The sequence below is a fragment of the Lepidochelys olivacea genome (assembly GCF_965140295.1).
Source record: "Lepidochelys olivacea isolate rLepOli2 genome assembly, chromosome: 2".
NCBI lineage: Eukaryota > Metazoa > Chordata > Testudines > Cheloniidae > Lepidochelys > Lepidochelys olivacea.
In genome coordinates, this window is record NC_140412.1 from 52,618,735 (window position 1) to 52,641,692 (window position 22,958).

General features: G+C 44.6%; 1 protein-coding gene and 1 long non-coding RNA gene across 3 annotated transcripts; one reads left to right on the forward strand and one right to left on the reverse strand.

Moving 5' to 3' along the window:
- Positions 1-261: 261 nt before the first annotated feature.
- Positions 262-7,081, reverse strand: MRPL53 (mitochondrial ribosomal protein L53). Its single transcript, XM_084619132.1, has 3 exons — positions 6,944-7,081; positions 3,162-3,274; positions 262-747 (listed from the first exon to the last, which is right to left on the reverse strand). Exons 1-3 carry the CDS (start codon positions 7,033-7,035, stop codon positions 620-622), a joined length of 333 nt encoding a protein of 110 aa, XP_084475258.1. The 5' UTR covers positions 7,036-7,081; the 3' UTR covers positions 262-619.
- On the forward strand, positions 6,574-17,734 carry LOC311515791. 2 transcript variants are annotated; one of them, XR_014710231.1, is made up of 3 exons: positions 6,574-6,790; positions 10,932-11,126; positions 17,600-17,734. It is a non-coding gene; the product is annotated as an uncharacterized lncRNA (long non-coding RNA). The 2 variants fall into 2 exon arrangements; XR_014710232.1 differs by having other exon boundaries at positions 10,932-11,136; positions 17,600-17,728.
- Positions 17,735-22,958: the final 5,224 nt, after the last annotated feature.

Genomic DNA, 22,958 nt, shown 5'->3' on the forward strand with positions numbered 1-22,958 from the left:
AAATTCATCTTTCACTTTGGGCTATATTCTGTCACCCTGATTCACAAGTAGCACTTTTTCTCTGTGGATAGTCCCTTATAAGATGGGTCTTACACATTCTTTTTTATTTTGTGGCTTTGATTTCATTGCTGAGCTAACTAAACAGTTATTAATCTTCAGAGACTCTTGAATCAAAATCAGTTACTTAGTGACAGACAAGTTTAACAATCTAATGAAGTTTTGGATACCAGCATGTATGTTGAAAACACTGTCTAAACTTAATTTTTCCACTTGTAACAAATTTATTAGGCTCATCTTCATTATTCGTATTAATATACAAATAGGCATGGCATTGATCCAGTGTGTGCATGGTCAAGAGATTGATGGTTTGTGCATCCAAGACTTGCCGACCCTGCCAGAGTTAATGATTTTAGCTTCTCCATTATATTTTCCTCAGGAAAAATATATATTTATACGAATCATTCAGCTGTATGTTGAACTGGCGAGCATTTTGTCCATATCTCTTTTTAAGATTTCATGTCAGTTATCAGTGAAGTTTCCTATGTAGTTCTGATGACAAAAGCTGCTCACTGCTTTTCAAATGCCTAAACAATTTTAAACATAATTGTTTCTTTGATCTTCAAGCACTCTTTTTCTTAGTTTTCTCTTCTGCCTTAAGGTCTTTTGCTATGCATCTGGAGTTGAAAGCTGATAACATTTCTGCTGCTGTCAAGTTGGCTCCTTTCATTATCAATCTGTCTCCATCAGCTGTAAAGGAAAGATTGTACGTTTTAGAGGTGATAAATAAAGTTATAAGAAACAATTTAGCATACATTCAAACTAAAATAGGTGTAAACACTCAGTTCATTCAGTTTACTTAAAAATATTCAGTGATTTCATATACCCATTACCACTGAATCTGTGCGCATACCATACATTAAGAGCAAGCAAACATGAAAGTTAACTGCCCACAACAAAAACAGCCTCCATCCCTGAACTGCCTCATCCAAACATAAGGAAAAACTCCCCAGATATGATCTAGTTTCAGAACAGATGCGTTACTAAAGTAGTTCATGTTATTCTCTGAAGGTAGGCAAACTTGGACTGTAAGGCTACGTCTACGCTAGAAAGGTAAGTTGACCTATATTAGGTCAACTTACAGCCACTGCAGTAATTACTGTAGTGGTGCATGTCTACACTAACCTCCTTGGGTCAGTGGTGTGTGTCCTCACAAGGAGCACTTCCACTAACCTAAAAGGGGTAGTGTGCAGAGCTGAGAATCCCGGGGGAGGCGGGGAGAGAAGAGGCTGCCCAGGGCTTCTTGCCCCAGCTCCCAGCTGGAAGCAGAGTCCCGTCGTCCAGGCTTCTCACCATGGCTCCCAACCCGGAGTGGGGTCCATTCTCACCCCATCTTCCAGGAAGGGGCAGAGTCCAGCTGCCTGGCTTTCTTGTTAATTTCACAGTTCCTGCCAACAGCTGATGTAAGTAATGCAGTGTCTACACAAACACTGCATCGCCCTATCTACACTGACATAAGCCTTACGCCTCTTGTGCAGGTGGAGTTATAATGGTATAGTAGGGCACTTAGGCCAAGTCTACACTTACCAGAGATTGACGCTGACGTGATCAATGCAGTGGGGGTTGGTTTAGTGGGTCTGTTGAAGACCTACTAAATCAATTGCAGAACACTCTCCGGCCCGACTCCACTACTCCACCGGAACAAGAAAAGTAAGGTAAGTCGACAGGTGAGGGTCTCCTGTCGACGCAGCATGGGGTCGACACCACGGTAAGTCAACCTAAGCTACGTCGATTCAAGTTATGTTATTCATGTAACTAGGGTGGCATAACTTAGGTCGACTTACTGCGGTATCGTAGAAAAGGCCTTACATCGGCAGGAGGAAGGCTGTAGTGTAGACACTGACATAATTAGGTCAATGTAAGCTGCCTTACGTCGACCTAACTGTGTAGTGTAGACCAGCCCTAAGGGAGTAGATTCCACATCTGAAATATTGCATATAAAGAGACAAGGTGGGTGAGGTAATAAGGGAGAACTCGGAACAAAATGCAGTGCCTAAAACTAATCATAATTAAATTTTGAAGTGACTAGATTTTTCAAGTTGACAGTATCTCTCAAAAAAACTATAGCAAGCCATCTAGCAGCAGCATAATACACTGTCTTGTGCAGTTTCCAAGTTCAGGTCCTGTATTCCCAGAGTCCAAGGGCTGGAAATGCTCCCTTGGCAACATGCTCAGCAACTTGGGAAAGTGAAAAATTGAAAGCAGTAGTTTCTGGCATCAGTAAAATAATCTCTTTTGGCAGAGGCTGTGCACAGCATTGAGCTTCATCATCTAGTATATCATGGCAAGAGACAAGGATGGCAAATAAATGAGGAAGGAAATACTCTATAGAGACACTGAATGAAAAATATATATGTTTGACATATCAAACCTAAAACTTTGCAACGTTCGCTAGAAATGGCAGCTGACCTGATTAAAATATGAAAATTTAAAGGAAAACAAATAGATAATCATTAGTGAAGGAAAAACTTAATGGGCTGGGTTCTCTGCTGGACCTCTTAGAAGACAGCAGAACAGAAGGTAAAGCTTAGGAAAGAGGAGAACAAAGGTGGATTAAAGCGATTTGTGAAGTGCCTCGAATCTGGGCTGCTCTGGGGGTTGACAGAAACCTCCAGTACAAGTTAGAGGAGCCCACAGAGCTGGCTGCACAGCTCGTAGACCCATTTCTGCAAACATTTATACATGTGAGTAGTCCCACTGAGGTGGGACAGCTCATATGACAAAGTTACTGTGGAAGCATGGAGCCACACTGCCTGCAATAGGGCTCTGCACAGGTGCAAGGGTCCACTTGCAGACCTCTCAATTAAGTATTGGAGCTGAATGTTTGTAATGAAGTCAATTCCCTTTCTTCCCAGTTCTAAATCCAGTAGACAGAATTTTTTTTTTAAATTTCCTTCCCAATACATTAACCTGACTGATTCCATCGTACTCTTGCTCAAAAACATGTTTGTACAACACCTAGCACAATGCGATTCTGATCCATAACTGGGATGTCAAGGTATGACCCCAACACAAATACAAATTACAGGAAACAACCACAAATATCTTCCCGTGTGAGTCTAGAAAGACTACATTCCCTTTAAGATGAATGATAAACTCCTTACCAAACATAATGTCTACAACTGGTTCAGATCCATCGTGCCTTACATCTGTTGTCACTACACAGTTGATATTGGAGGCACGAGCTTTTTTACTGTTTACACGTTCAAGAAATATTCTGAAAAGATTTAAGAAATATAAATTAAGTAAGAATATACTGAACATATTTCTGCAATTCATTTACATAGTTTGATGTTGCTAACAAAAATACAAACCAATTAGGATTTATATTTACTGCCCCAGTTCTACAAGAAGTTCCATAAGTGCAGACTCGATTGTATGATTATTTTAACAGATTATTACAAAGAAATTTTAAAATCTAATTTGCTTTTCACTATTTTGTTTCCTTTCTGCATTTCTTTTTGATTGATTGCGTTATCCCAGCTATCAGTCAGATCAATTTTTCTTTATAACCAATTTTACTTTCCGATTGTCAATGTTTCAGTGTTTGGAGTTCAGAGAAATGTTTAAATATCTGTTTCCATTGCATTTTTTTCCCAACTCCATGGTAACATTTCTAATGATTTGCTGAAGTTTGTGTAATTTGTTTTTCATTTAATTTTTGGTCAAAGTTCAATGAATAGGGTCACTTTGAAGCCATATCAGTTACCTGCAAGAGTCAGGAAGGAATGCCCTGCACACACACCAATGTATTCTGCTATGGGTTATTTTTATTGCCTTACTCTGAAGCATCAGTGATAGCCACAGCTGGAGAGATGAGATTGGTTGGGGTGGGCCAGAGCTCTTAGGTGGCACCAAGCATTCTCTCTCTCTCTCTCAAGGTGGCTGGCTGGTTCTTGCTCATATGCTCAGGGTCTACCTGATCACCATATATAGGGTGAGGAAGGAATTTTCTCTCAGGTCAGATTGGCAGTGACCTTGGTTGTGCTTCATCTTCCTCTGTAGTGTGTGGGTATCTCTAATCACTTAATCATTTCCCTACCATTGTGAGGGTCTTGGGCACTGGTTCACCTTGGTCTCTCCTATTCTCGGTCCGTGGCTCATAGTATCTAGTCTCATGAGAGCTGCAATGCTTTGGTCTAATTTCAGTTGTTGGTTTTAACGTGCAGGTACTGGGTGGTGGTAGTGGTGACCTGTAATACACAGGTCAGACTAGATTATCTGGTTGTCCCTTTTAGCCTTAACCTCTATTACTGTGTGTGTATGCACATGCACGCCTGCGGGTACGTGTAAAATAACTCCTCACATCTGTTCCAAGTTTGTGTTTTATGTTCCTTTAGTAAAGTATTTATGTCATGGAAAAAGCACAATTATTTGGACTTCTCAGGCAACTGATTACCAAAGAACATCAGCCATTGTATTTTTCCTCACTATTTCTAAGTATTGTAACACTAATAACTAGGGCCTTACCAATTTCACAGCAGTGAAAAATGTGTCATGGACCATGAAATAAGTCCTTCCCCACAAAGGGGGCAGGCTGGGGGGGGCAGGTCTAGAGCCACCTCCAGGAGTCTCCCCCTTCTGCAGGATGCTCTGGGACTAGGCAGTAGCCCCAGAGGGTTCTTGCAGCTGGAGAAGGCTTGTGGAGCTGGATCCTATCTTTCCTGTGCTGCTGGGAGCATCCCAGCAAAGGGGGCACCTAGCTGATAGTCTGGGCAGGGCTGGGGCAGGATAGGACGTGGTCTTTCCTTGCAGGGGTGCTCTTGGATCTCTCTCCCAGCTGCAGATAGCTCCGCACCCCATGCTCCCCATTCTGTCCAGCTCTGTAGGCAGCACAGAAGTGAGGGTGGCAACCCCATGACCCTCCCTACAATAGGTTTGCAACTCCCCCACACATCCCCTTTTTGGGTCAGGACCCCCACGGTTAACACACCATGAAATTTCAGATTTAAAAATCTAAAAACGTGAAATTTACCAATTTTCAATTCCTATAGTCATGAAATTGACCAAAACAGACCGAGAATTTGGTAGGGCCCTACTAATAACTAATCTTACAGCTGACTCCACATGTGCTGACCCTTGCACTCACATGGATCCTCAATGACTTTAGGGTTGGGGCCTCTGTGCTTAGCATAGTAAAGTTAAGCACATGCGTGCTTGCAGGCCTTAGTCAGTACCTCTATACTTTGAGCTGGAGGTGCAATTTTTAGCTTGAGGAGACTGAACCCGTGCTAGCTCTGACTGAGCTATTGTGCTAAAAATAGAGTGTAGCTGTGGCAGCAGGAAGGGCTATCCACCCCACCACATGGTTAGCGTCTCAGACTACTTAGGGTGGCTAGCTCCTCCCTCTATGCTGCTACACTCTATTTTTAGCACGCTAGCTCAGTCACAGCTCCAGCAGATATGTCCCCGCAAGTTCCAATTTACAGTTTCCAGCTCATAGTGTCTACTTTATATGCTGCAGTTTCCACGGTATGCATCCGAGGAAGTGAGCTGTAGCTCACGAAAGCTCATGCTCTAATAAATTGGTTAGTCTCTAAGGTGCCACAAGTACTCCTTTTCTTTTTGCGAATACAGACTAACACGGCTGTTACTCTGAAACCTGACATCTGTACAGGTGTCACTAAACCAGTAGTCTGAAAACAATGGGGTTGCACAGGTCTTGCTGGGGTCTTAACTTGGCCAACTCTCACAATATTTGATGTTTTAACTTAAATATAAAGAATGGCCATACTGAGTTAGGCCAATGACCCACCTAACCCAATATCTTGTTATTCAACAGTGGTCAACGCCAGATGCTTCAAAGGAAATGAATAGAACAGGGCAATTATCAAGTGATCTATCCCACCCTCCAGTCCCAGTATCTGGCAATCAGAGGCTTAGGGACACCAAGAGCATGGGGCTGTACTGCTAACCATCTTGGCTAGTAACCATGGATAGACCTATCCTCCATGAACTTAGCTAATTCTTTTTTGAACCCAGTTATACTTTTGGGCTTTACAACATCCCAAGACAAGGAGGTCCACAGGTTGATTGTGCATTGAGTGAAGAAGTATTTCCTTATATTAGTTTTAAACTTGATGCCTATTAAAGCCCTGGTTAGTGGAGGCAACTGATTATACAAAAATATCAGCATTCAAGTAAAAAAATGCCTGTAAGCCTAGTGGTTGCAGAGAAAAGCATAAAAATGTGACCTGAGTGCACCTGACAGGCTCAAAAAAGGAGGGCAATTTTTTAAATCTTTTGTTTTTAATCTCAATTTTTAGGTACCTGACTTGTGGTTTTTTCAACATTTAAAGGCGGACAATGCTGCTTATTACGGACAATAATGGGAAGACGGGATGGACCCATACTGACTCTCCCGGCCCAGGTAAAGTTGTCTTTGTACTTGGTAACCAGTCTAGAACCAACCACTTGCTCCAGAGCCCACCAACAGCGAACCCACCCAATGCCCTGTAACACGGTCGTGTTTGGAGACAAACAGCCCTGTAAGTAGAACCAGATCCAAACCTCAAAGCTGCGTCGGGTGCCTGTGGCCGGGGTGGGGAAGCCCATCCCTTGGCTGGAGGGCCAGGGGGAAAGAGGGGTCTCTCCGCACGCAACGCGCCGCGGAAGCCATTCCAGCCCTGGGGGCGAACGGGCCGGGCAGAGCGAACCACTCGCTGCCCCGCCGCACAGGCGGAGCCAACGCCCAGGGGGCGAGGGGGAAGGTAGACGGGAAAGGCCTCGCTTGGTAGGCTGAATGGGGCGCAGGAACCCATAGGGGAGCGGGTAGGGCGGGCCGGCCGACTGGCCGCTCCCCGTCCAGGGGGGAATGTGGGGGAGGGGCCGCTCCCCGTGAGGCGGGTATAGGGGGTGTCTGGCCGCCCTCCCGAGCTCTCCTCACCGGGTGGTTTCCACGTTGGTCTGGAAAGGGCAGAACCGGACCGCGACGCTCTTCACGTGCCTCAGGGCCACCGCGGCCTTGGGCACCGCCATCTTCCCCTTGCTCGGCCTGGGACTACAATTCCCACAAGCCCCTTCGCCAAGGCGGGGCGCGGAGGGCTGGCGGCGCGCGCAGCTCTGTGGGAAATGTAGTGCTCGGCGGTCGGGCGCTGCGCTGCGCTGCGGCGGGCCCCGAGCTGCCGGAGCCCCTCGCGGTGCAGCTCTGCTCGTGCCTGGCGTTCTGCCCTGGGCGTACTTCGAGCCTGGCCCCTCCCCCTCGGCCTGGGAGCTGAGCGCCGGGGTCACAGCCTCTCCCACGGGGGGATGATAGAGTTCGCGCCGGGGTCCGCTCAAATGCGGAGTTTTCACTCATTTAAAGAAATTAGCCCCGTGTTCAGAAACGGACTCAGATTTTGCCCCGGGAGCAGCGGGGTGGGGTGCGGGGGAGCGTACGCCCCACCAGGTATCATTCATTACAGTGCAATGCAGAGAATAGAAATGAGTGACGAGCAGGACAAGGACGTGCCTCGTTAAAGTTTTCGAAAGACAAAGAGCAAAGATTCGAGTTCAGGGCAATTGTTAGGAAATTTGATTCTTTTCATGTTAACATTTTTATTTGATTCTTTTTGCTCGTCAAACTTATCAAACACCCGGAGCAAAAATATAGAACTGTAAACATAGTATAGAGCACTGACATGGTGCCCTGTAGTTTATTTCTACACAGACCCACTGCAGCCGGCTTTGTGCAGATGGACAGTCATAGGTTTCAGTGTGGGTTGTCAATAGAGTTGCCAACTGTCATAAATATAAAGGGAAGGGTAACCACCTTTCTGTATACAGTGCTATAAAATCCCTCCTGGCCAGAGGCAAAATCCTTTCACCTGTAAAGGGTTAAGAAGCTAAAGGTAACCTCGCTGGCACCTGACCAAAATGACCAATGAGGAGACAAGATACTTTCAAATCTGGAGGGGGGGATATTTTCGGGGAAGACGGCTCCAAGAGGTCTCTTTCCCTGTTCTTTGTTTAAATCGCTCGGTGGTGGCAGCATAACAGGTTTTTAACCTAAGCTGGTTCCCAAGGCAAGCAAAATCTGTGCCTTGGGGAAGTTTTAATCTAAGCTGGTAAGAATAAGATTAGGGGGGGTCTTTCATGCAGGTCCCCACATCTGTACCCTAGAGTTCAGAGTGGGAAAGGGACCTTGACACCAACCCTCCATGGTTGTCCCAGAGTCTCCAGGAATTAAAGATTAATTTTTAATTAAAGATTATATCATGTGATGAAATCTCCAGGAATATGTCCCACCAAAATTGGTAACCCTAGTTGGCACATGAGGTATCACTTGCAGAATCAGGGCCTACCATAGTTTCTTGTATGAGGGCAAAGAAACCTACAATTATGAATTGCAGGAGTTAAGGATATAAAGACCTATATCCCTGGCAATACATGGCCCTGATCCTATAATGGGTCACTGTGTGGGTATGGATACATCCATGCAGAGCTCATTGCAGGATCTGAGTCTATTTCTGTAAGATGTCCCAATTGGTTTCCACCACAACTCCTAGGAATTGTGGATCTTGCATTGGTTTGCCTGGCTTCCTCTTCTCTGATCATATCTATCAATGTTTGAAATAAACCTTTTTTATAAGAATGGTCATATACTAAACAAAGGGCAATCTGAATCTTCACTGTTGTAAAATATAGAAGAGGGACCTGCTGAAAAGTCTGGTAGAAATGGAAATAAAGACTTTTTAAAATAGATGCATTAGAAAATATATAAAAGGGGGTAAGATAAACCAGCTACATAATAAGTTGTTAAACAAACACTGTTGAAGTTGATTGGAATGCAGCATAGCCAGTGTAATTCATCAATTTTACACTAGATGGCAGAAACAACTTTTGTAAAGTTTTTGGGAGTTGTGTACTATCTGAAATTGTTAGTAGAGTACTGGGATCCTAGTAAACCTTTGGTGTGGGAGCTTGGAATAAATCAGCTTTGGTAATGTTTTTAAATACAGTGCGAAATTCTAGGGAATCTTTCAATACTGTATTTCATTTTTACCTGGTGTTAAAGTACTACTGATGCTTTTTCCCCCGAGTAACAAACTGATGTACAAAATAGAACAGTTGGCAACATTTGGAAATGTTACGCTATTGTTGTAATGTAGCTTTAGCTCTTTTTTTTTAAATGTAGCCATTAAATTAACTCCAGCTTTCCAGTGAGATGAAGCCTAAAAATAAAATAGTTAAACTAATTTCAGAAGTAAGTATTTTAAAACTTTGTTTCCAAATTCATTTATATTATAGCTCTTTGTCTTTGCAAAAATAAGTCTGTGAGAGAAAGCATTGTAACAAACCTACTCCTTAAGCAAAAATTCACTGATTTAAAAGAGGATTTGCCTGAGTAAGGAGTGCCAGATCAGGCACATAGAGGGGCAAATAGAATATTTTATTTTTAAAAGGTGAACTCAAACTATAGAACTTCAACAATCCTTCTCTTTCTTCATTATAATACAAATCAGTAACAACATTTCCATCAGCCTCTCTTAGAGCAGTATGGGATCAACCTTGATTAAGGAATGAGGAAGGAAGGATGTATTTTATTGATCGTTAAGAGTTCAGTTCTGCCAGGTGCTGGGCACCCTGTACTCCTGTTGATTTCAAAATAGGTAAGGCAGAAATAATCTTTATATCATCCCCTATTGTGTTTTAATAGCAGTTTCCTGTGGAATTTGTACAGTTTACTGTGCAGAATCTAGGGCAAAGAGAACCTTCTCCAATCATCTCATTCATACTGCAAATCAACCAGCCTGTTGGCCTTTGTCATAAATCTATAAAAGTTTTATCTTTCCTCCTAGATCTGAACCATCACTTTGGAAAGATATATAAAAAAATCCCCTTTTCAGTAATTTATTTTTTAGCTGCCTGAACCTGATTCATCCAACTTAAAGTTACATAAGGGAAAATATAAATTTTTAGTAACCTTAAGACAACACATCCTTTCTTCCTCCCTGAAAAAGATAGAATCTTTCTATGAAACAAAGCCAAGGGAAATGAGTGCAGGCATCTTGTTTGCTGAAAGAAGGATCTTCTCTATACTTGGTTACAACCAAGTCCTAGAATGAATGTGGAACAGAAGCAGAAATCTTAGTTTTGATCTTTTACACCCGTTTAACTCCATCAGTGTCTCCACTTACCATGGATTTACACAGGTGTAACTGAGATTGAACTCTGACCCATAGTGTCTTAATTTGATTCCAGAATAGCTCATAACAGATTATCCACAAAGGACCTGAATCATTCCTTTCTATTCCAGCAGGTAATCTGAGAACTCTGAAATGTGTATGCTAGAGACTATTCTCCAAGGATTCACATTTGAAACCAAGTGATTAATTTTATTCTTAAGTATAGTGATAACTAGAGCATAGTTACTTTTAACAGACAATGATGTTTTAACATCTGTAACATTGATATCCCAACCTGATTAAAATAAAAATCAGTTACTATTTTAGAGAGGCAGAGTTTCTCAGAAGGAAAAATACAGTAGTCCCATTGACTAATTCAGCAGTCCATAGTTTTATATCTAACAAATGTATGCATCAGGCAGCTATTCAGCCCCTTCACACACCCTCATTATGGAGAAGGTGTTAGCCCGAGACAGTTGGAACTAGGTTTTACTTTACAGAAGATGAGCCATCTATAGTGTTCTACCCCCTCCGCATCTATCATCTGCAACTGTGTAGTTAAGGGAAAGGCAGATTGAGATTGCAAATAGTCAGATGGTATTTATTAAGAGTAACAATAACAGGCTAGGACTCCCTGAAAACTAAGATAACATAACAACAGCTTGGTTATTAACACAAATGTAAATGGGGGTGAACCCCAGAGCCCCAAACCCTATGCACAATGGGGTACACAGGACTTAACAAGAATGACTATACCATATCTTGCAGACACTGGACAGGAGAACAGGAACACAGACGGGAACCAGGGGCAGGTGCCAGGAATAACAACACAACAGGAACTGGACCTTAGAAACTTCGGTGACAATTAAGTAGATATTCAGTATGGTTTCTTCTGTCTACTGTTCTTGATTTCATCATCCTGCGTGCCTAATGCGAACGCTGTCTCACATGATGATGGAACAGGTGAGTGGAGGTAAGTTAAGGGAACCTTGGTAGATGTTACTGGTTCACCTCAAGTCCTAATCCCTCAGGGCTCTAGCTAATAGCAAGGCTGGTACTCTGTGGGAAGGCTTCTATGCCTCAATGGGATGACCTGCTTTCACAGCATCCAGAGACACAGAGCGCCCCTCAGAGGGTGAGACTCCCATATATGAATTCTCTGTTGCTAGGCAGCTTCTACCACCATGAGACACTACCTTTCTCTTGTTTTGGTGCCAAACTCAAAAAAAGCACCAAAAGTTGAAGGAGAAGGGAAGCTAAGATGGAGGACTGGTTGTCCTTTTACCAGTCCAAAATGGCAACTATGTACACTTAATGAATTGAACCTTTTCTACCCAACAAGGGTAGTTCTGATAGTTTTTGTTTTTGGTCTGTTCCTTGTCTGTTACTTCTCCTCACTTTCATTTTCCTTTCTGTAATATACTTAGATAGAGAAATGTATGAGTTGCAGAGTTGAGATCTGGCACCAGTTCCTTCAAGGGTCATGTTTGATTCTGGAGTCTTGGTTCAGGCTTCCTTCTGCTCATAAGTTGATTCCTTCTCTTGAATCCTTTAATCTTTTTTTCTGACTATTTTCCCAAGACCCTTTGTCACAGATGGCTACAGGTCCAGGATTTAGCATTTGGTAATTAATTTCCAAACACCTATTCATGACACTAGGTACTCTCTGTATGAATAAAACATAATGCTGCCTGGGGATGGGGAGAGGTGAGCCAAAACAAGCCCTGCCTGCCTGCCTGTTATGTGCAGAGGCAGTGTCTCCAGCTGGCTGCACAGAATGCTGAGCTTGGCTGTATAAAACAGTTCTTTTCTGGAAGCAGAGAAACACACAGACCATGTCTCCACTACAGGGACTATACTGTCAGAACCCAGTGCCGTAGCTATGCTGGCATAACCCTGTAGTGTAGATGCAGCCTTCATTGACAAAAGGGGTTTTTCCATCCGTGTAGAAATGCCACCTCCCCGAGTGATGGTAGCTATATTGACAGAAGCATTCTTCCATCAACTGAGCTGCATCTACACTGGGGGTTAGGTCAGCACAGCTACGTTGCTCAGAGGTGTCCACCGCACCCTGAGTGACATCGCTATGGGTGGACCAGGCCACAGATTTCAAGGAGAACAACAGGAAGAGGCAGATCCTAGTACCTACTATGACCAGAGACTGCTAAGAGCAGTAAGGATGCGTGGGACGCTCTTGTTAAAATTCTGCCCCAAACTGAAGGGTTGACTTCCCTATCTCCTATGGAGGATCACTGACTTACCACTGAGGTAAGAGATGACTTCCACTGAGGTTCATAAAAATACTTCAGAAGATCAGTCACAAACAGAGGAAGCTAACTGGAATTTCAGAGGGAGTAGCTCCAGCTGCAGCCTCATGCATGGAGGTGGCAGGGCTTGATGAGTGGTGCATTTGGTCTGTCTGTGGGTTGTTTGTTGTTCTCTGTGTACCAGCTGTGGGCCCCTGAGAAAGCCCTTGAGGCTTTGATCAGTGTCTTGCTAAAGGCTGCAAGGGTCTAGTCCTTGGAACAGAGATGACTGAGGGGGGATATGATAGATGTCTATAAAATCATGACTGGTGTGGAGTGTTATTTACCCCTTCACATAACACAAGAACCAGGGGTCACCCAATAAAATTAGTAGGCAGCAGGTTTAAAAACAAACAAAAGGAAATACTTCTTCACACAACACACAGTCAAGCTGTGGAACTCATTGCCAGGGGATGTTGTAAAGGCCAAAACTTAACAAGGTTCAAAAAAATAACTCGCTAAGTTCATGGAGGATAGGGCCATCAGTGGTTACTAGCCAGGATGGTCAGGGATGCAAGACCATGCTCTGAGTGTCCCTAGCCTCTGACTGCCAGAAACTGGGAGTTAACAATAGGGCATGGATCACTCAGTGATTGCCTGTTCTGTTCATTCCCTCTGAAGGGCCTGACATTGGCCACTGTCAGCAGACAGGATACTGGGCTAAAGGGACCATTGGTCTCACCCAGGATGGCAGGTCTTATGTTCTTGGAGCTTTGATCAGCCCAGCTGTTTGAACTCTGAGTGGTTACTCACTCCCTGGTGGTGAGGGGCAAAGCTGACGGAAGCAGAGAAGACTTGTTACCAAAAAAAAAAAAAAAAAAAAAAACTTGCTAGGCGAACTCAAGAACCACTAACAGAGACAAGTAACAGGAGAGTTTTGGAGGGAGTTGAGAGAGGATGTGTCTGAGGCTTCCATTCCAGGTTCAGTAGTACTTGTGATATCAAGACGGTCACTGATGGACCAGTGACCTGCAACCGATGTGCCATGTACTTTCTCCTACCTGAAGCCAGAAGGGATTTCCTGTGTGTGAAGTGCAAGTTGGTGGCTGTGCTAGAAGAAAAGATTTTTAGTTTGGAGAGGCAAGTTGAGATGCTATTAAGAATCAGAGAAGCTGAGGAGTTCCTAGACAGCCAGGTTCAGGAAACACCAGTACCCCAGGTTCAAGGAAGAATGGAGCTGCCCACAAAAGAATCAGTGAGAGAGGAAGTCAGAGAGGAGGCCTGGCAGTTCACAACCACCAGAGACAAGAGCTCACAGCAGCATTCTACATGGTTTGAGACAAACAAGGATAGGCAAGCTGTGGCCACCAGACAGAAGAGAAGGAGGAGGAATTTGTTGCTGACTGGAACATGGACAGTCAGGCCTCGTGGTGAAAGTGAGAGTTCAGCCTACCAGTTAGAGCTGGGTCCAGGATGGGCAAAGTCCAAGAAATTGGCTGAGGGTCAGGAGCAGAAGCCAAATGCCAGAATCAGAGGTTCAACAATTTGTAAGCCAGAGGCAGAGCTGGGGGTTGAAGCCAGAAGTCTGGCACCAGAGGGGATCAAAGACTGGAAGCAGGCTGGAGCAGGGACTGGGACAAGGGCAAGCACAGCAACAGGTGTGATATGTGGTGAGCAGCTGTTGATCTTCTGTGGAGCCAGGCGTATTGGCAGGGCACTAAACCAGCAGCCAATCAGGGGCTGTGGCCACTTGAGTTCTAAGGCAGTGCAGATGGGCTCATTGGTTGCCTGGCAGCACAGTTAGTCAGGGAGCAGGCCAACAGCCATTCCTAGCTGGCCTGGTCCCTCACGGAATTCCATACAGCTAGACATTTCAAATAGATGCCACATCCTCAATATGGAAGCTATGGAAGATACCACTCAAGATCCAGCAGGTCCAGAGAAATGTACAGAACATGTGTGGATGGCAGCTCAGCCCATCCTGTAAGAAAATTAATTTTACCTGAAGAGTTCTTCAATCATCCAAGGAAGACAGACGGTTCTTGTTGGAGACTCAGTACTCAGAAATATCAAAAGAACATTTTGCAAGAGATAGGCAGACAACAGGAGAGTGTGCTGCCTTCCTGGAGCCAAGACACAAGACATCACTCTAAGACTGGAGTCTTCTGAGGTCAATGGACAAGGATCCATTGGTGATGGCTCATATCAGCACAAATGACACTGTGTCATAGGATATCACAGATAATAGATGACTTCATGAAACTTGGAAGTGTGCTAAAGAATAAGAATGTCTTAGTCATCTTGTAAAACAGTCCCCTTAGGTTTTTCTCCCAGATAGTGGAAGACTCAAGAAATGCCCAGTTATCTACACTGGGTGGCTTATGTTCAGGGCCCAGTCCCTTAGTCCTTGCAAGGGAGATCCCACCCTTTGCAGGCCTTTTTATGTCTCTTCTGTTGAGGGATCAAAAAGAAAATAAATGGGGTGGGAGGAGGTATTGTTTCATATTCTCTGTGTATATATAAAGTCTGCTGCAGTTTCCACGGTATGCATCCGATGAAGTGAGCTGTAGCTCACGAAAGCTCATGCTCAAATAAATTGGTTAGTCTCTAAGGTGCCACAAGTACTCCTTTTCTTTTTGCGAATACAGACTAACACGGCTGTTACTCTGAAACCAAGAATAATGTCTTCCTCGAGTCAACTCAAAGGGAAAAGGCCAGCAGTAGCTTCTACTCTAAGGATACCTGCATAGTGGTTTTATAGGAGTCCTTCTGGCTGGGTAGCTGAATGGGGTTCACCCTGGAAGTTTGCTGCACTCCCTGAGGGATGGGAACTCTCCCTGCAGCTTCAGGAGTCGCTCCAGCCATTTCTTGCTCAAAGTGATTTCTCTCCCTAGCAGGGGTGCCATTTGACGGTGGGCAGAGGGGATAGGAGCCTCTCCCTGAGTTTCATACAGAAGGTGTGGGAGCTCCCACGGGACTCTTAACTACAGCACAGAATTAGTGTGAAATGTAAGTTCTGCAGAGGAGTTGTGTTCCTGGGGCAGGGAGTCAGTATTTTGTTTACAAACAGAGGCAGGGTGATTAAGATAAGAAAGGCCTGGTGATTAAATTAAAGATCTGGAAGTTTAGCCTGTAAAAGGAATCCCTGGGGAAGTGGGTTGGAGGGAGGGAGGAGGGGTTGTTTTAGAGATAACACAGGGTACTCAGAAAAAAATACAGCTAAGCCCTCTAAGCCAAGGTTACATTCAGAAAAGGGGCAGATTTGGGGGCATAGGTGAAAAGAATGGCCCAAATCCCAGGGAAGGGATAGCGATGGTATAGTGAAGTTCCCACTCTACCTGTGGTACAATAACTCCTCATTTAACGTTGTAGTTATGTTCCTGAAAAATGAAACTTTAAGTGAAATGACGTTAAACAAATCCAATTTTCCCATAAGATTTAATGTAAATGCGGGGGGTTAGGTTCCAAGGACATTTTTTGGGGGCAGACAAAAGGCATTATATACTGTACAGTACTGTACTGTGGTTGGGAAGTGCCCCTAGTGTACCCCACACAGGCACAGCCTGCTGCAGGCAAGGAAACTAGGAAGCACCTTCGCAGCAGCAGTGGCAGCTTACCTGGAGAAGAACAGGCGCCGACTTTGCTGGGGGATGCTCCAGACCTGCCTCTTCCCATCCCCACTCCACCTCCTCTCCAGAGCACACCGCATCCCCGCTCCGTCCCCACCCCCAGAAAGTCCTAAGCGCTGCCAAACAGCTGTTTGGCAGGCTTAGGACTTTCTGGGAGGGAGTGGGAGGAGTGGAGATGTGGTGCTTCCTCGCTCCTCCCCCTCCCTCCCAGAAAGTCCTAAATGCTGCCAAACAGCTGTTTGGCAGTGGGGGAAGCGCTGGGAGGGATGGGGAGGAGGTAGAGAAGAGGAACTTGTGCAATGCTGCCTTGTAAAGTTGCTGTTCTTCCACAAAATCTTACATGCAGTGTGCAGAGCAGGCAGCCAAACGACATTATAAGGGAGCATTGCACAATTTTAAATTAACATGTTCCCTAATTGAGCAGCAATGTAACTTTGAAACAACGTTAAGTGAGGAGTTACTGTACTTACGTGGCCCCATCACTATAGTAACTGAGCGCCTCACAAGGTCTAACCTATTTCTCCTCACAGTCCCTCGGTGAGGTAGAGCAGTGCTGTTATCCCCATTGTACAGATGGGGCACTGAGGCACATACAGACTAAAAGCCAGATTTTCAAAGGTATTTAGGCACCTAGTGGGATTTTCAAGTGCCTAGAAGGTTAGGTACTTTGTAACCCCACTAGATGCCTAGCTGCACCTTTGGGTGCCTAAAAGATTTTGAAACTCTGTCCTTACGGCACTGACCTAAAGTCCATGGGGGAAGTAGAGCCAAGGTCTTTCAGGGCTAACTCCCTATCCATCAGACCAGCCTATCTCTCTGCTGCATGCTGCAAAAAAAGAGAACTCTTATAGATGGGAGCAAAACCAGTTCTCTGAGATTCCTGCAAATAATCCCAGGACGTTGGGATGGATATCATGGTTGACAGCATGAAAAGCAGCACAGAGGTCAGGAAGGATGGAGAATGAGAGTCAGATGAGAGGAAATCACTTAACTCCGAAGGGGTGACAGGTTCTGCCCCATGCTGGCTTGTAGAGCAATGGCTGCTGGGCAATTCTACATTTAAACAGAAAACCATTTTGTTTTGTCATTTTTTGTTCTGAGTTCGAGAAAAGGAAGGAATCATAACGTGTCATGTAAGTATCAGATGTGTTTATGCCTCAAATTCTTAGGGTTTCAGCTGTATCCAGGCCAATTCCAGAACAAAGAACAAAAATTGCATCCAGAGTCCATAAAGTCAACAATTATGATTTGTATTATTCGCTGGGCATCATCTGTGTGCTCAGCACTGTTCAGAATATGCCAGAAAATGTAGTCCCTGAGCCCATGTGTATAAAATGTGTAGCCCTGGATAAGATGGCGTGGATATTTAAATATGAATTGTATCATTATTAAGCACATGTAAATATCCTTCTGTGAGAACTGCAACTCAATCACTGTAGTGTTGTGTCTAAGAACTTTCTGGAAAATAACTAGCCTTTCAATAGAAGTAAAAGCAGTTTTGTCAATTCTCATGATTTTGTCATGAGTCTCATGATAATTATTGTTTTCCTTAAATCCCCAGCTCCTGGAGTCAGGTGGATATGTGATGATTTCAGCCTTCATTCTTAAAGAAAAATGAAGTTTCTAGCCCTTGTAGCTTCTGGAGAAAGTTTCAAAATGTGACCCCAGTGCACCCTAAAGGCTCAAAAAGCAGAAGGCAAATAAAAAGAATCTCAAATCTATTATTGTTACATAATCTCATGATTTTAAAGCCAATCTCATGCTTTTTGGTGAGCCTGATTCATGATTTTTGAACATTTGGAATTGGCAATACTGTGAAGTGACTTGAAAGTATCAGTTTCACTCCTGTTTAAGGCCAGTTTCTAGGCTATCTGTAGTGAGATAATACCCCAAGAGCCCCAGCTAGGTGCAGTATAAACTCACAGGGCCTTGGCCTAGTAGGATATTCCCAAAGTTAAGTGATCTATTCCAAGCTTGGTGAACTGCAAAAAAGTGATAGAAAGTAATCTAGATTTTTCTACAATTGTTTCAATAGTTGTATTCAAGAGTTAGTAACAAAGTAAGAATATATATTAAATTTTTAAACTTAACAAGTGTCCCTTAAGTGACTAGACACAAGATGTGAGAACATGATAATATTAGAACTGAGTGGGTCTAATATTCATTTTATTCTCTTTTTTTATGTAGGAATTAGAAACAGTGCTCCTATCATCTAATTTCTAAATTATCTGAAAAAAACCAAACAAAAACCACCTAGGGTTTTCAGATGCCTAAGTAGCCCCAGAAGTCATGGTTAAAGTTGCCTCCCCACCCCCATCAAAATTGGAAATGGCTCCCCTGCTCCCTAGCTGACTGCAGTTTCCTTCTTTTGTAAAGGCCTCCTCCCTACCATACATAATTGACAGGGCTGGAGAGCTGGGGCTAGCCCCATACACAGAGCCTCTCTGGCTCCTTCCTCATCAGTGTGGAGTCTATACACCCCATCACATCCCCTCCCCCTCAAAAATCACATAAGGGTTATGCCTGCTGCGGTGGGCATGCTTTGCTCATCAGTTGTCGTGTCCACACTCCAAGAAAAGAAATCAGCATCAGTTTGAGCCTTGCCTGCCTGATGAAGCACTTGGAACTGGTACAATTATAGAGCTAGGTATTAATACATGCTCCTCACATTTGTGTCCTCCATCATGTCTAGCCATCAGAGGGGTGCATGATCCATAACCAGCAAAAAAGGGTTCCCTAATAGGTAATATCATAAGGCATCTGTGGCCCACTTTGTGGCCAGGGTTTCCTTTTTTATTACAGAGAAGGCCCTTTCAAGAGGAAATAACTTTCAACTTAAGTACCTCCATTAGAGGCCTTGGAGAGCACCATCCCAAGTCCCGCATCTGATGCATCTGTCTGAAGTATAAATTCCTTCCAGAAGTCTGGGTTGAAGAGCACCTAATCATGACACAAAGCCTCTTTCAACATTATAAAGGCCATATCACAATTGTCTGACCACTGCACTTTCCCTGGTTTCTCATCTCTCCACAGGTCTGTAAAGGGGCTGTGATGGTGGCAAAGATCCGTTGACACCGGACAGACTATTGTGGGATGTTAAGGGGACAAATTACTTTGTTGTTCTGCTCTTCCCCCCCATGAAGAGGAGTTGTCCAAATGGATTCCTGCCACCAGCTGAGTTTGCAGCTCAGAGCGCATAGCAGGAGGGGGATAAAAACCTTAAACAAAAGGAACTTGGTATCTTTATGTTGCTTGGAGTGTGGGGGGCAAGGGTTTCTAGGAATAAGAAGAGATCCCCAGCTGCTTAGCCTGGGTTAGCCCTAAAGGACATATCGAGCTTATTTATTGTAGAAGCTTCTATCATCTTTTGAAATTTAAGATTGTAACTCATTGGTGTACACATGTATGATGGGGCATTCACCACAGACCAGCATGGATGGGGTTAAAGTGGCTTGAGAGGCCAATTAGCCTTGGGCTGCACTTGCTGGGCAGCTAAGGGGCAATGAGACTGATTGAGAAGGAAGCTCACCTGGGCAGGAACAGGCAGGGCTTCTATAAAGTCTAGAAGCTGAGGCTAGAACATGGAGCTGTAGTGAGGAAGCCTGAAGTCACGTTATCTGATAAAGGGGGGAGAGTAGCAGCCTGAGAAAGGGTGGGAAGGAGCAGTAAGGTCTGAGAAGGAAAGATCTGAAGTGCTGGTTTGAGGGTCCCTGGATTGGAAGCTGGTGATGAGCAAGAGAAGGGCCATAGTGCAAATGAGAGAGGCCAGAGACTGAACAAATGCTGGGTGGGGAGCAGACAGCGATGAGTTAATTCTGTGATGCACCATGAGCAGGTGCCACTGAGTGGTGAGTAGCAGACCCCTTGAATATGTTTGTCTGCTTTAACCTTGTAAATTTTTCCTTTTTACTAAATTTTCATATACTTTTATTATAGGATAGGCTACAAGTGTTGTCTTGGTGTGAAATCTAAGGTGCAACTGACTGGTGAGTGACTGGTTCTTGGGGACTGGGAAGTAACCTGAATATTGCTGTGATCCATGGTGTAAGGGACCATCCATCACAAACGTATGCTCACCTGGGTGGCAAGATAGATCGGAGCACCCAAGGAGACTGTGGTTAGGCTGTTATAGTGCCCAAGAAGTCTATACAAATCTAAGTATAAAACTCACAACCAATTTGGGGTTTGCACTTTGGTTCTTATCAGTCTACCCTGAGATTGGTAGTCATACTCTTGAGTCATAGCAGATAGTGTTACAAGGTACCTGACCACTGTGAGAAACTCCAGTAGCTCACTACCCTATGCATGGGGTATGCATTGAACTTGGAAATTGCATTGACCTTGCAGAAGTCAATACAAAACCTCATTGTGCCATCGGGCTTCGGGACCAGGACTAGGGGCTTCACCATTGTCTGGGACTGCTCCACTATGCCCATATGAAATAATTGGGAGCCATTTAAGACCACCTCACTAGATGCCCCAATTGACGAAGAAGGCTGTGCTGGTTCAACAACTGACCTCATTTAGAGGGGAACTGAAAGTAGCTGTGTGTGTGTGTGTGTGTGTGTATATATGTGTGTGTGTGTGTATATATATATATATATAACACAGGAGACAGGCAGACAGCTGAAAAGGAACAGCTGAAAGCAGAGTGTCTGACCCTGGAAGAAACATGATGAGATGTTTTGGGTCAGGGTGCAGGCTGGAGAGAGTGTTTGTGGTGTGGAGAGCTAGAGAAGCTGTTTCCTACTATTTGATTTCTTTGGCATTCAGAGACACAACACTTTGTACATTCTTTGTAAATAAACCAAACCGCATCAAAGAAATATGACTCTCACCAATGTTCTCCTCCTAATTAGAATGTTCCCAGCGCTCCAAGCTTTGACTAGTTACTTGGGTCAAAGAAGTGAAACAATATTTTCCCCTTGTTCCTCAATTTTTGTGCTTTTCACAGAACTTTCACCCCTGGGTGAAAGTAAGTCTAGGGACTTACTGGGATGGGGCTGGGCTGGGGCCGGCTCTGGCCCCCAGAAGGGGCGGAGCCTCGGGCGGAAGGGGCAGGGCTGGGGGGGGTCAGAGCAAGCCCCAGCCCACCCTGTACCGGCAACTGCCTCCTTCCCCCTCCCCAGGGTAATAGCAGCAGCTGGGGGCTCTGGCAGCGGTTTAAAGGGCCCGGGGTGGTAGTGGCGGCCAAGCCCTGGGCCCTTTAAATCATCCCCGGAGCCCCGCCACCACTTTCCCAGGGCTCCGGCTGCCACTATCACCCCAGGCCCTTTAAATTGTCCCCAGAGCCTGCTGGAGCCCTGGGGAAGCAGCGGGGCTCCGGGGATGATTTAAAGGGCCCAGGGCTTGGCCGCCACTACCGCCCCGGGCCCTTTAAATCTCCATCCCAGCCCCATCGCCGCTACCCCAGGGCTCTGGCAGCGGGGCTCTGGCAGCAATTTAAAGGGCCAGGGGCTCCAGCCGCTGCTGGGAGCCGCAAGCCCTTTAAATTGTGCCTGGAGAAGCCGATCCACCCTGGTACGGCACACGGCTCTTGCCGGTACACCGTACCGGGGCGTACTGGCTTACTTTCACCTCTGCTTTCACCACATATTCCAGATGCTTATTTATGCAGATGTGTTGTAAAATACTGACTGGTAATCAGAAATCGCATTTTGTTTCATTTGGTGGATCTGTTTAACATAGGAACAAGATACCTCTTCTAATGAGACACTCTAAACTTACTTCCCACAGATTTAATTGCAGTAGCATATCTTTTTAAAAAGCTCAAGACAATTTTTTTCACTTTTCACCAAAAAGGTTAGTAGTGATTGGATATCTAACATAGTGAATATGAGGTAGGATCTAAGGCTAAAATAGGGGAAAGAACAAGTTAAAAATTACTTAGACCAGTTAAATGTATTTCATCAGGCCCTGGTGATTTGAATGCATCCTAGAATACTCAAGAAACTGACTGAGGCGATATCTAAGGCCTGGTCTACACTGGGGGGGATCAATCTAAGATACGTCGACGTCAGCTACGCTATTCTTGTAGCTGAAGTTGCATATCTTAGATCGACTTAGAATTGCTTACTTCTCGTCCTCACGGCATGGGATCGACGGCCACCGCTCCCCCATCGACTCCGCTTCCGCCTCTCACCGTGGTGGAGTTCTGGAGTCAACGACAGAGCGATCGGGGATCGATTTATCACGTCTATATTAGGTGAGATAAATCTATCCCCAATAGATCGATCACTACCCACCGATTCGGCGGGTAGTGTAGACGTGGGCTAAGCCATTAGCAATTATCTTCAAAAAGTCATGGAAGCTGGGAGAGATTCCAGAGGACTGGAAAAGGGGCAAATGTAGTGTTTCCCTTTTTATAAATTCACAAGGACAACCTGGGGAACTAAAAACCAGTCAGCTTAACTTAAGTATCTGGAAAGAAAATGGAGCAAATAATTAAGCAATCAATTTGTGAACACACAGAAAATAAGGTGATAGCAGTTAGCATGGATTTGTCCAGAACAAATCATGTCAAACGAACCTAATAGCTTTCTCTGACAGGGTAATAAGACTTGTGGATTGCGGCGGGAGGGAGTGGCAGATGTGGTATATCTTGACTTTAGTAAGGCTTTTAATACTGTCTGACATGACCTTCTCATAAACAAAGTAGGGAAATTCAGCCTACATGGAGCTACTATAAAGTGGGTGCATAACTGGTTGGAAAACCATTCCCAGAGTAGTTATCCGTGCTTCACAGTCAAGCTGGAAAGGCATATTAAGTGGAGTCCTGCAGGGATCGGTCCTGCGTCCGGTTCTATTCAGTATCTTCATCAATGATTTAGATAATGGCAGAATACACTTAAAGTTTGCGTACCATACCAAGTTGGGAGAGGTTGCAAGTGCTTTGGATAATAGGATTAAAATTTAAATAT

What these genes read in the sequence shown, in the direction of transcription:
- MRPL53 (XM_084619132.1), bottom strand. Translation starts at nt 7,035, where the DNA reads ATGGCGGTGCCCAAGGCCGCGGTGGCCCTGAGGCACGTGAAGAGCGTC. An exon ending in ACCAACGTGGAAACCACCCG is followed by an intron (nt 3,275 to 6,943) that starts GTGAGGAGAGCT and finishes AAATCTTTTCAG; the next exon opens with AATATTTCTTGAACGTGTAA. An exon ending in AGTTGTAGACATTATGTTTG is followed by an intron (nt 748 to 3,161) that starts GTAAGGAGTTTA and finishes TTTCCTTTACAG; the next exon opens with CTGATGGAGACAGATTGATA.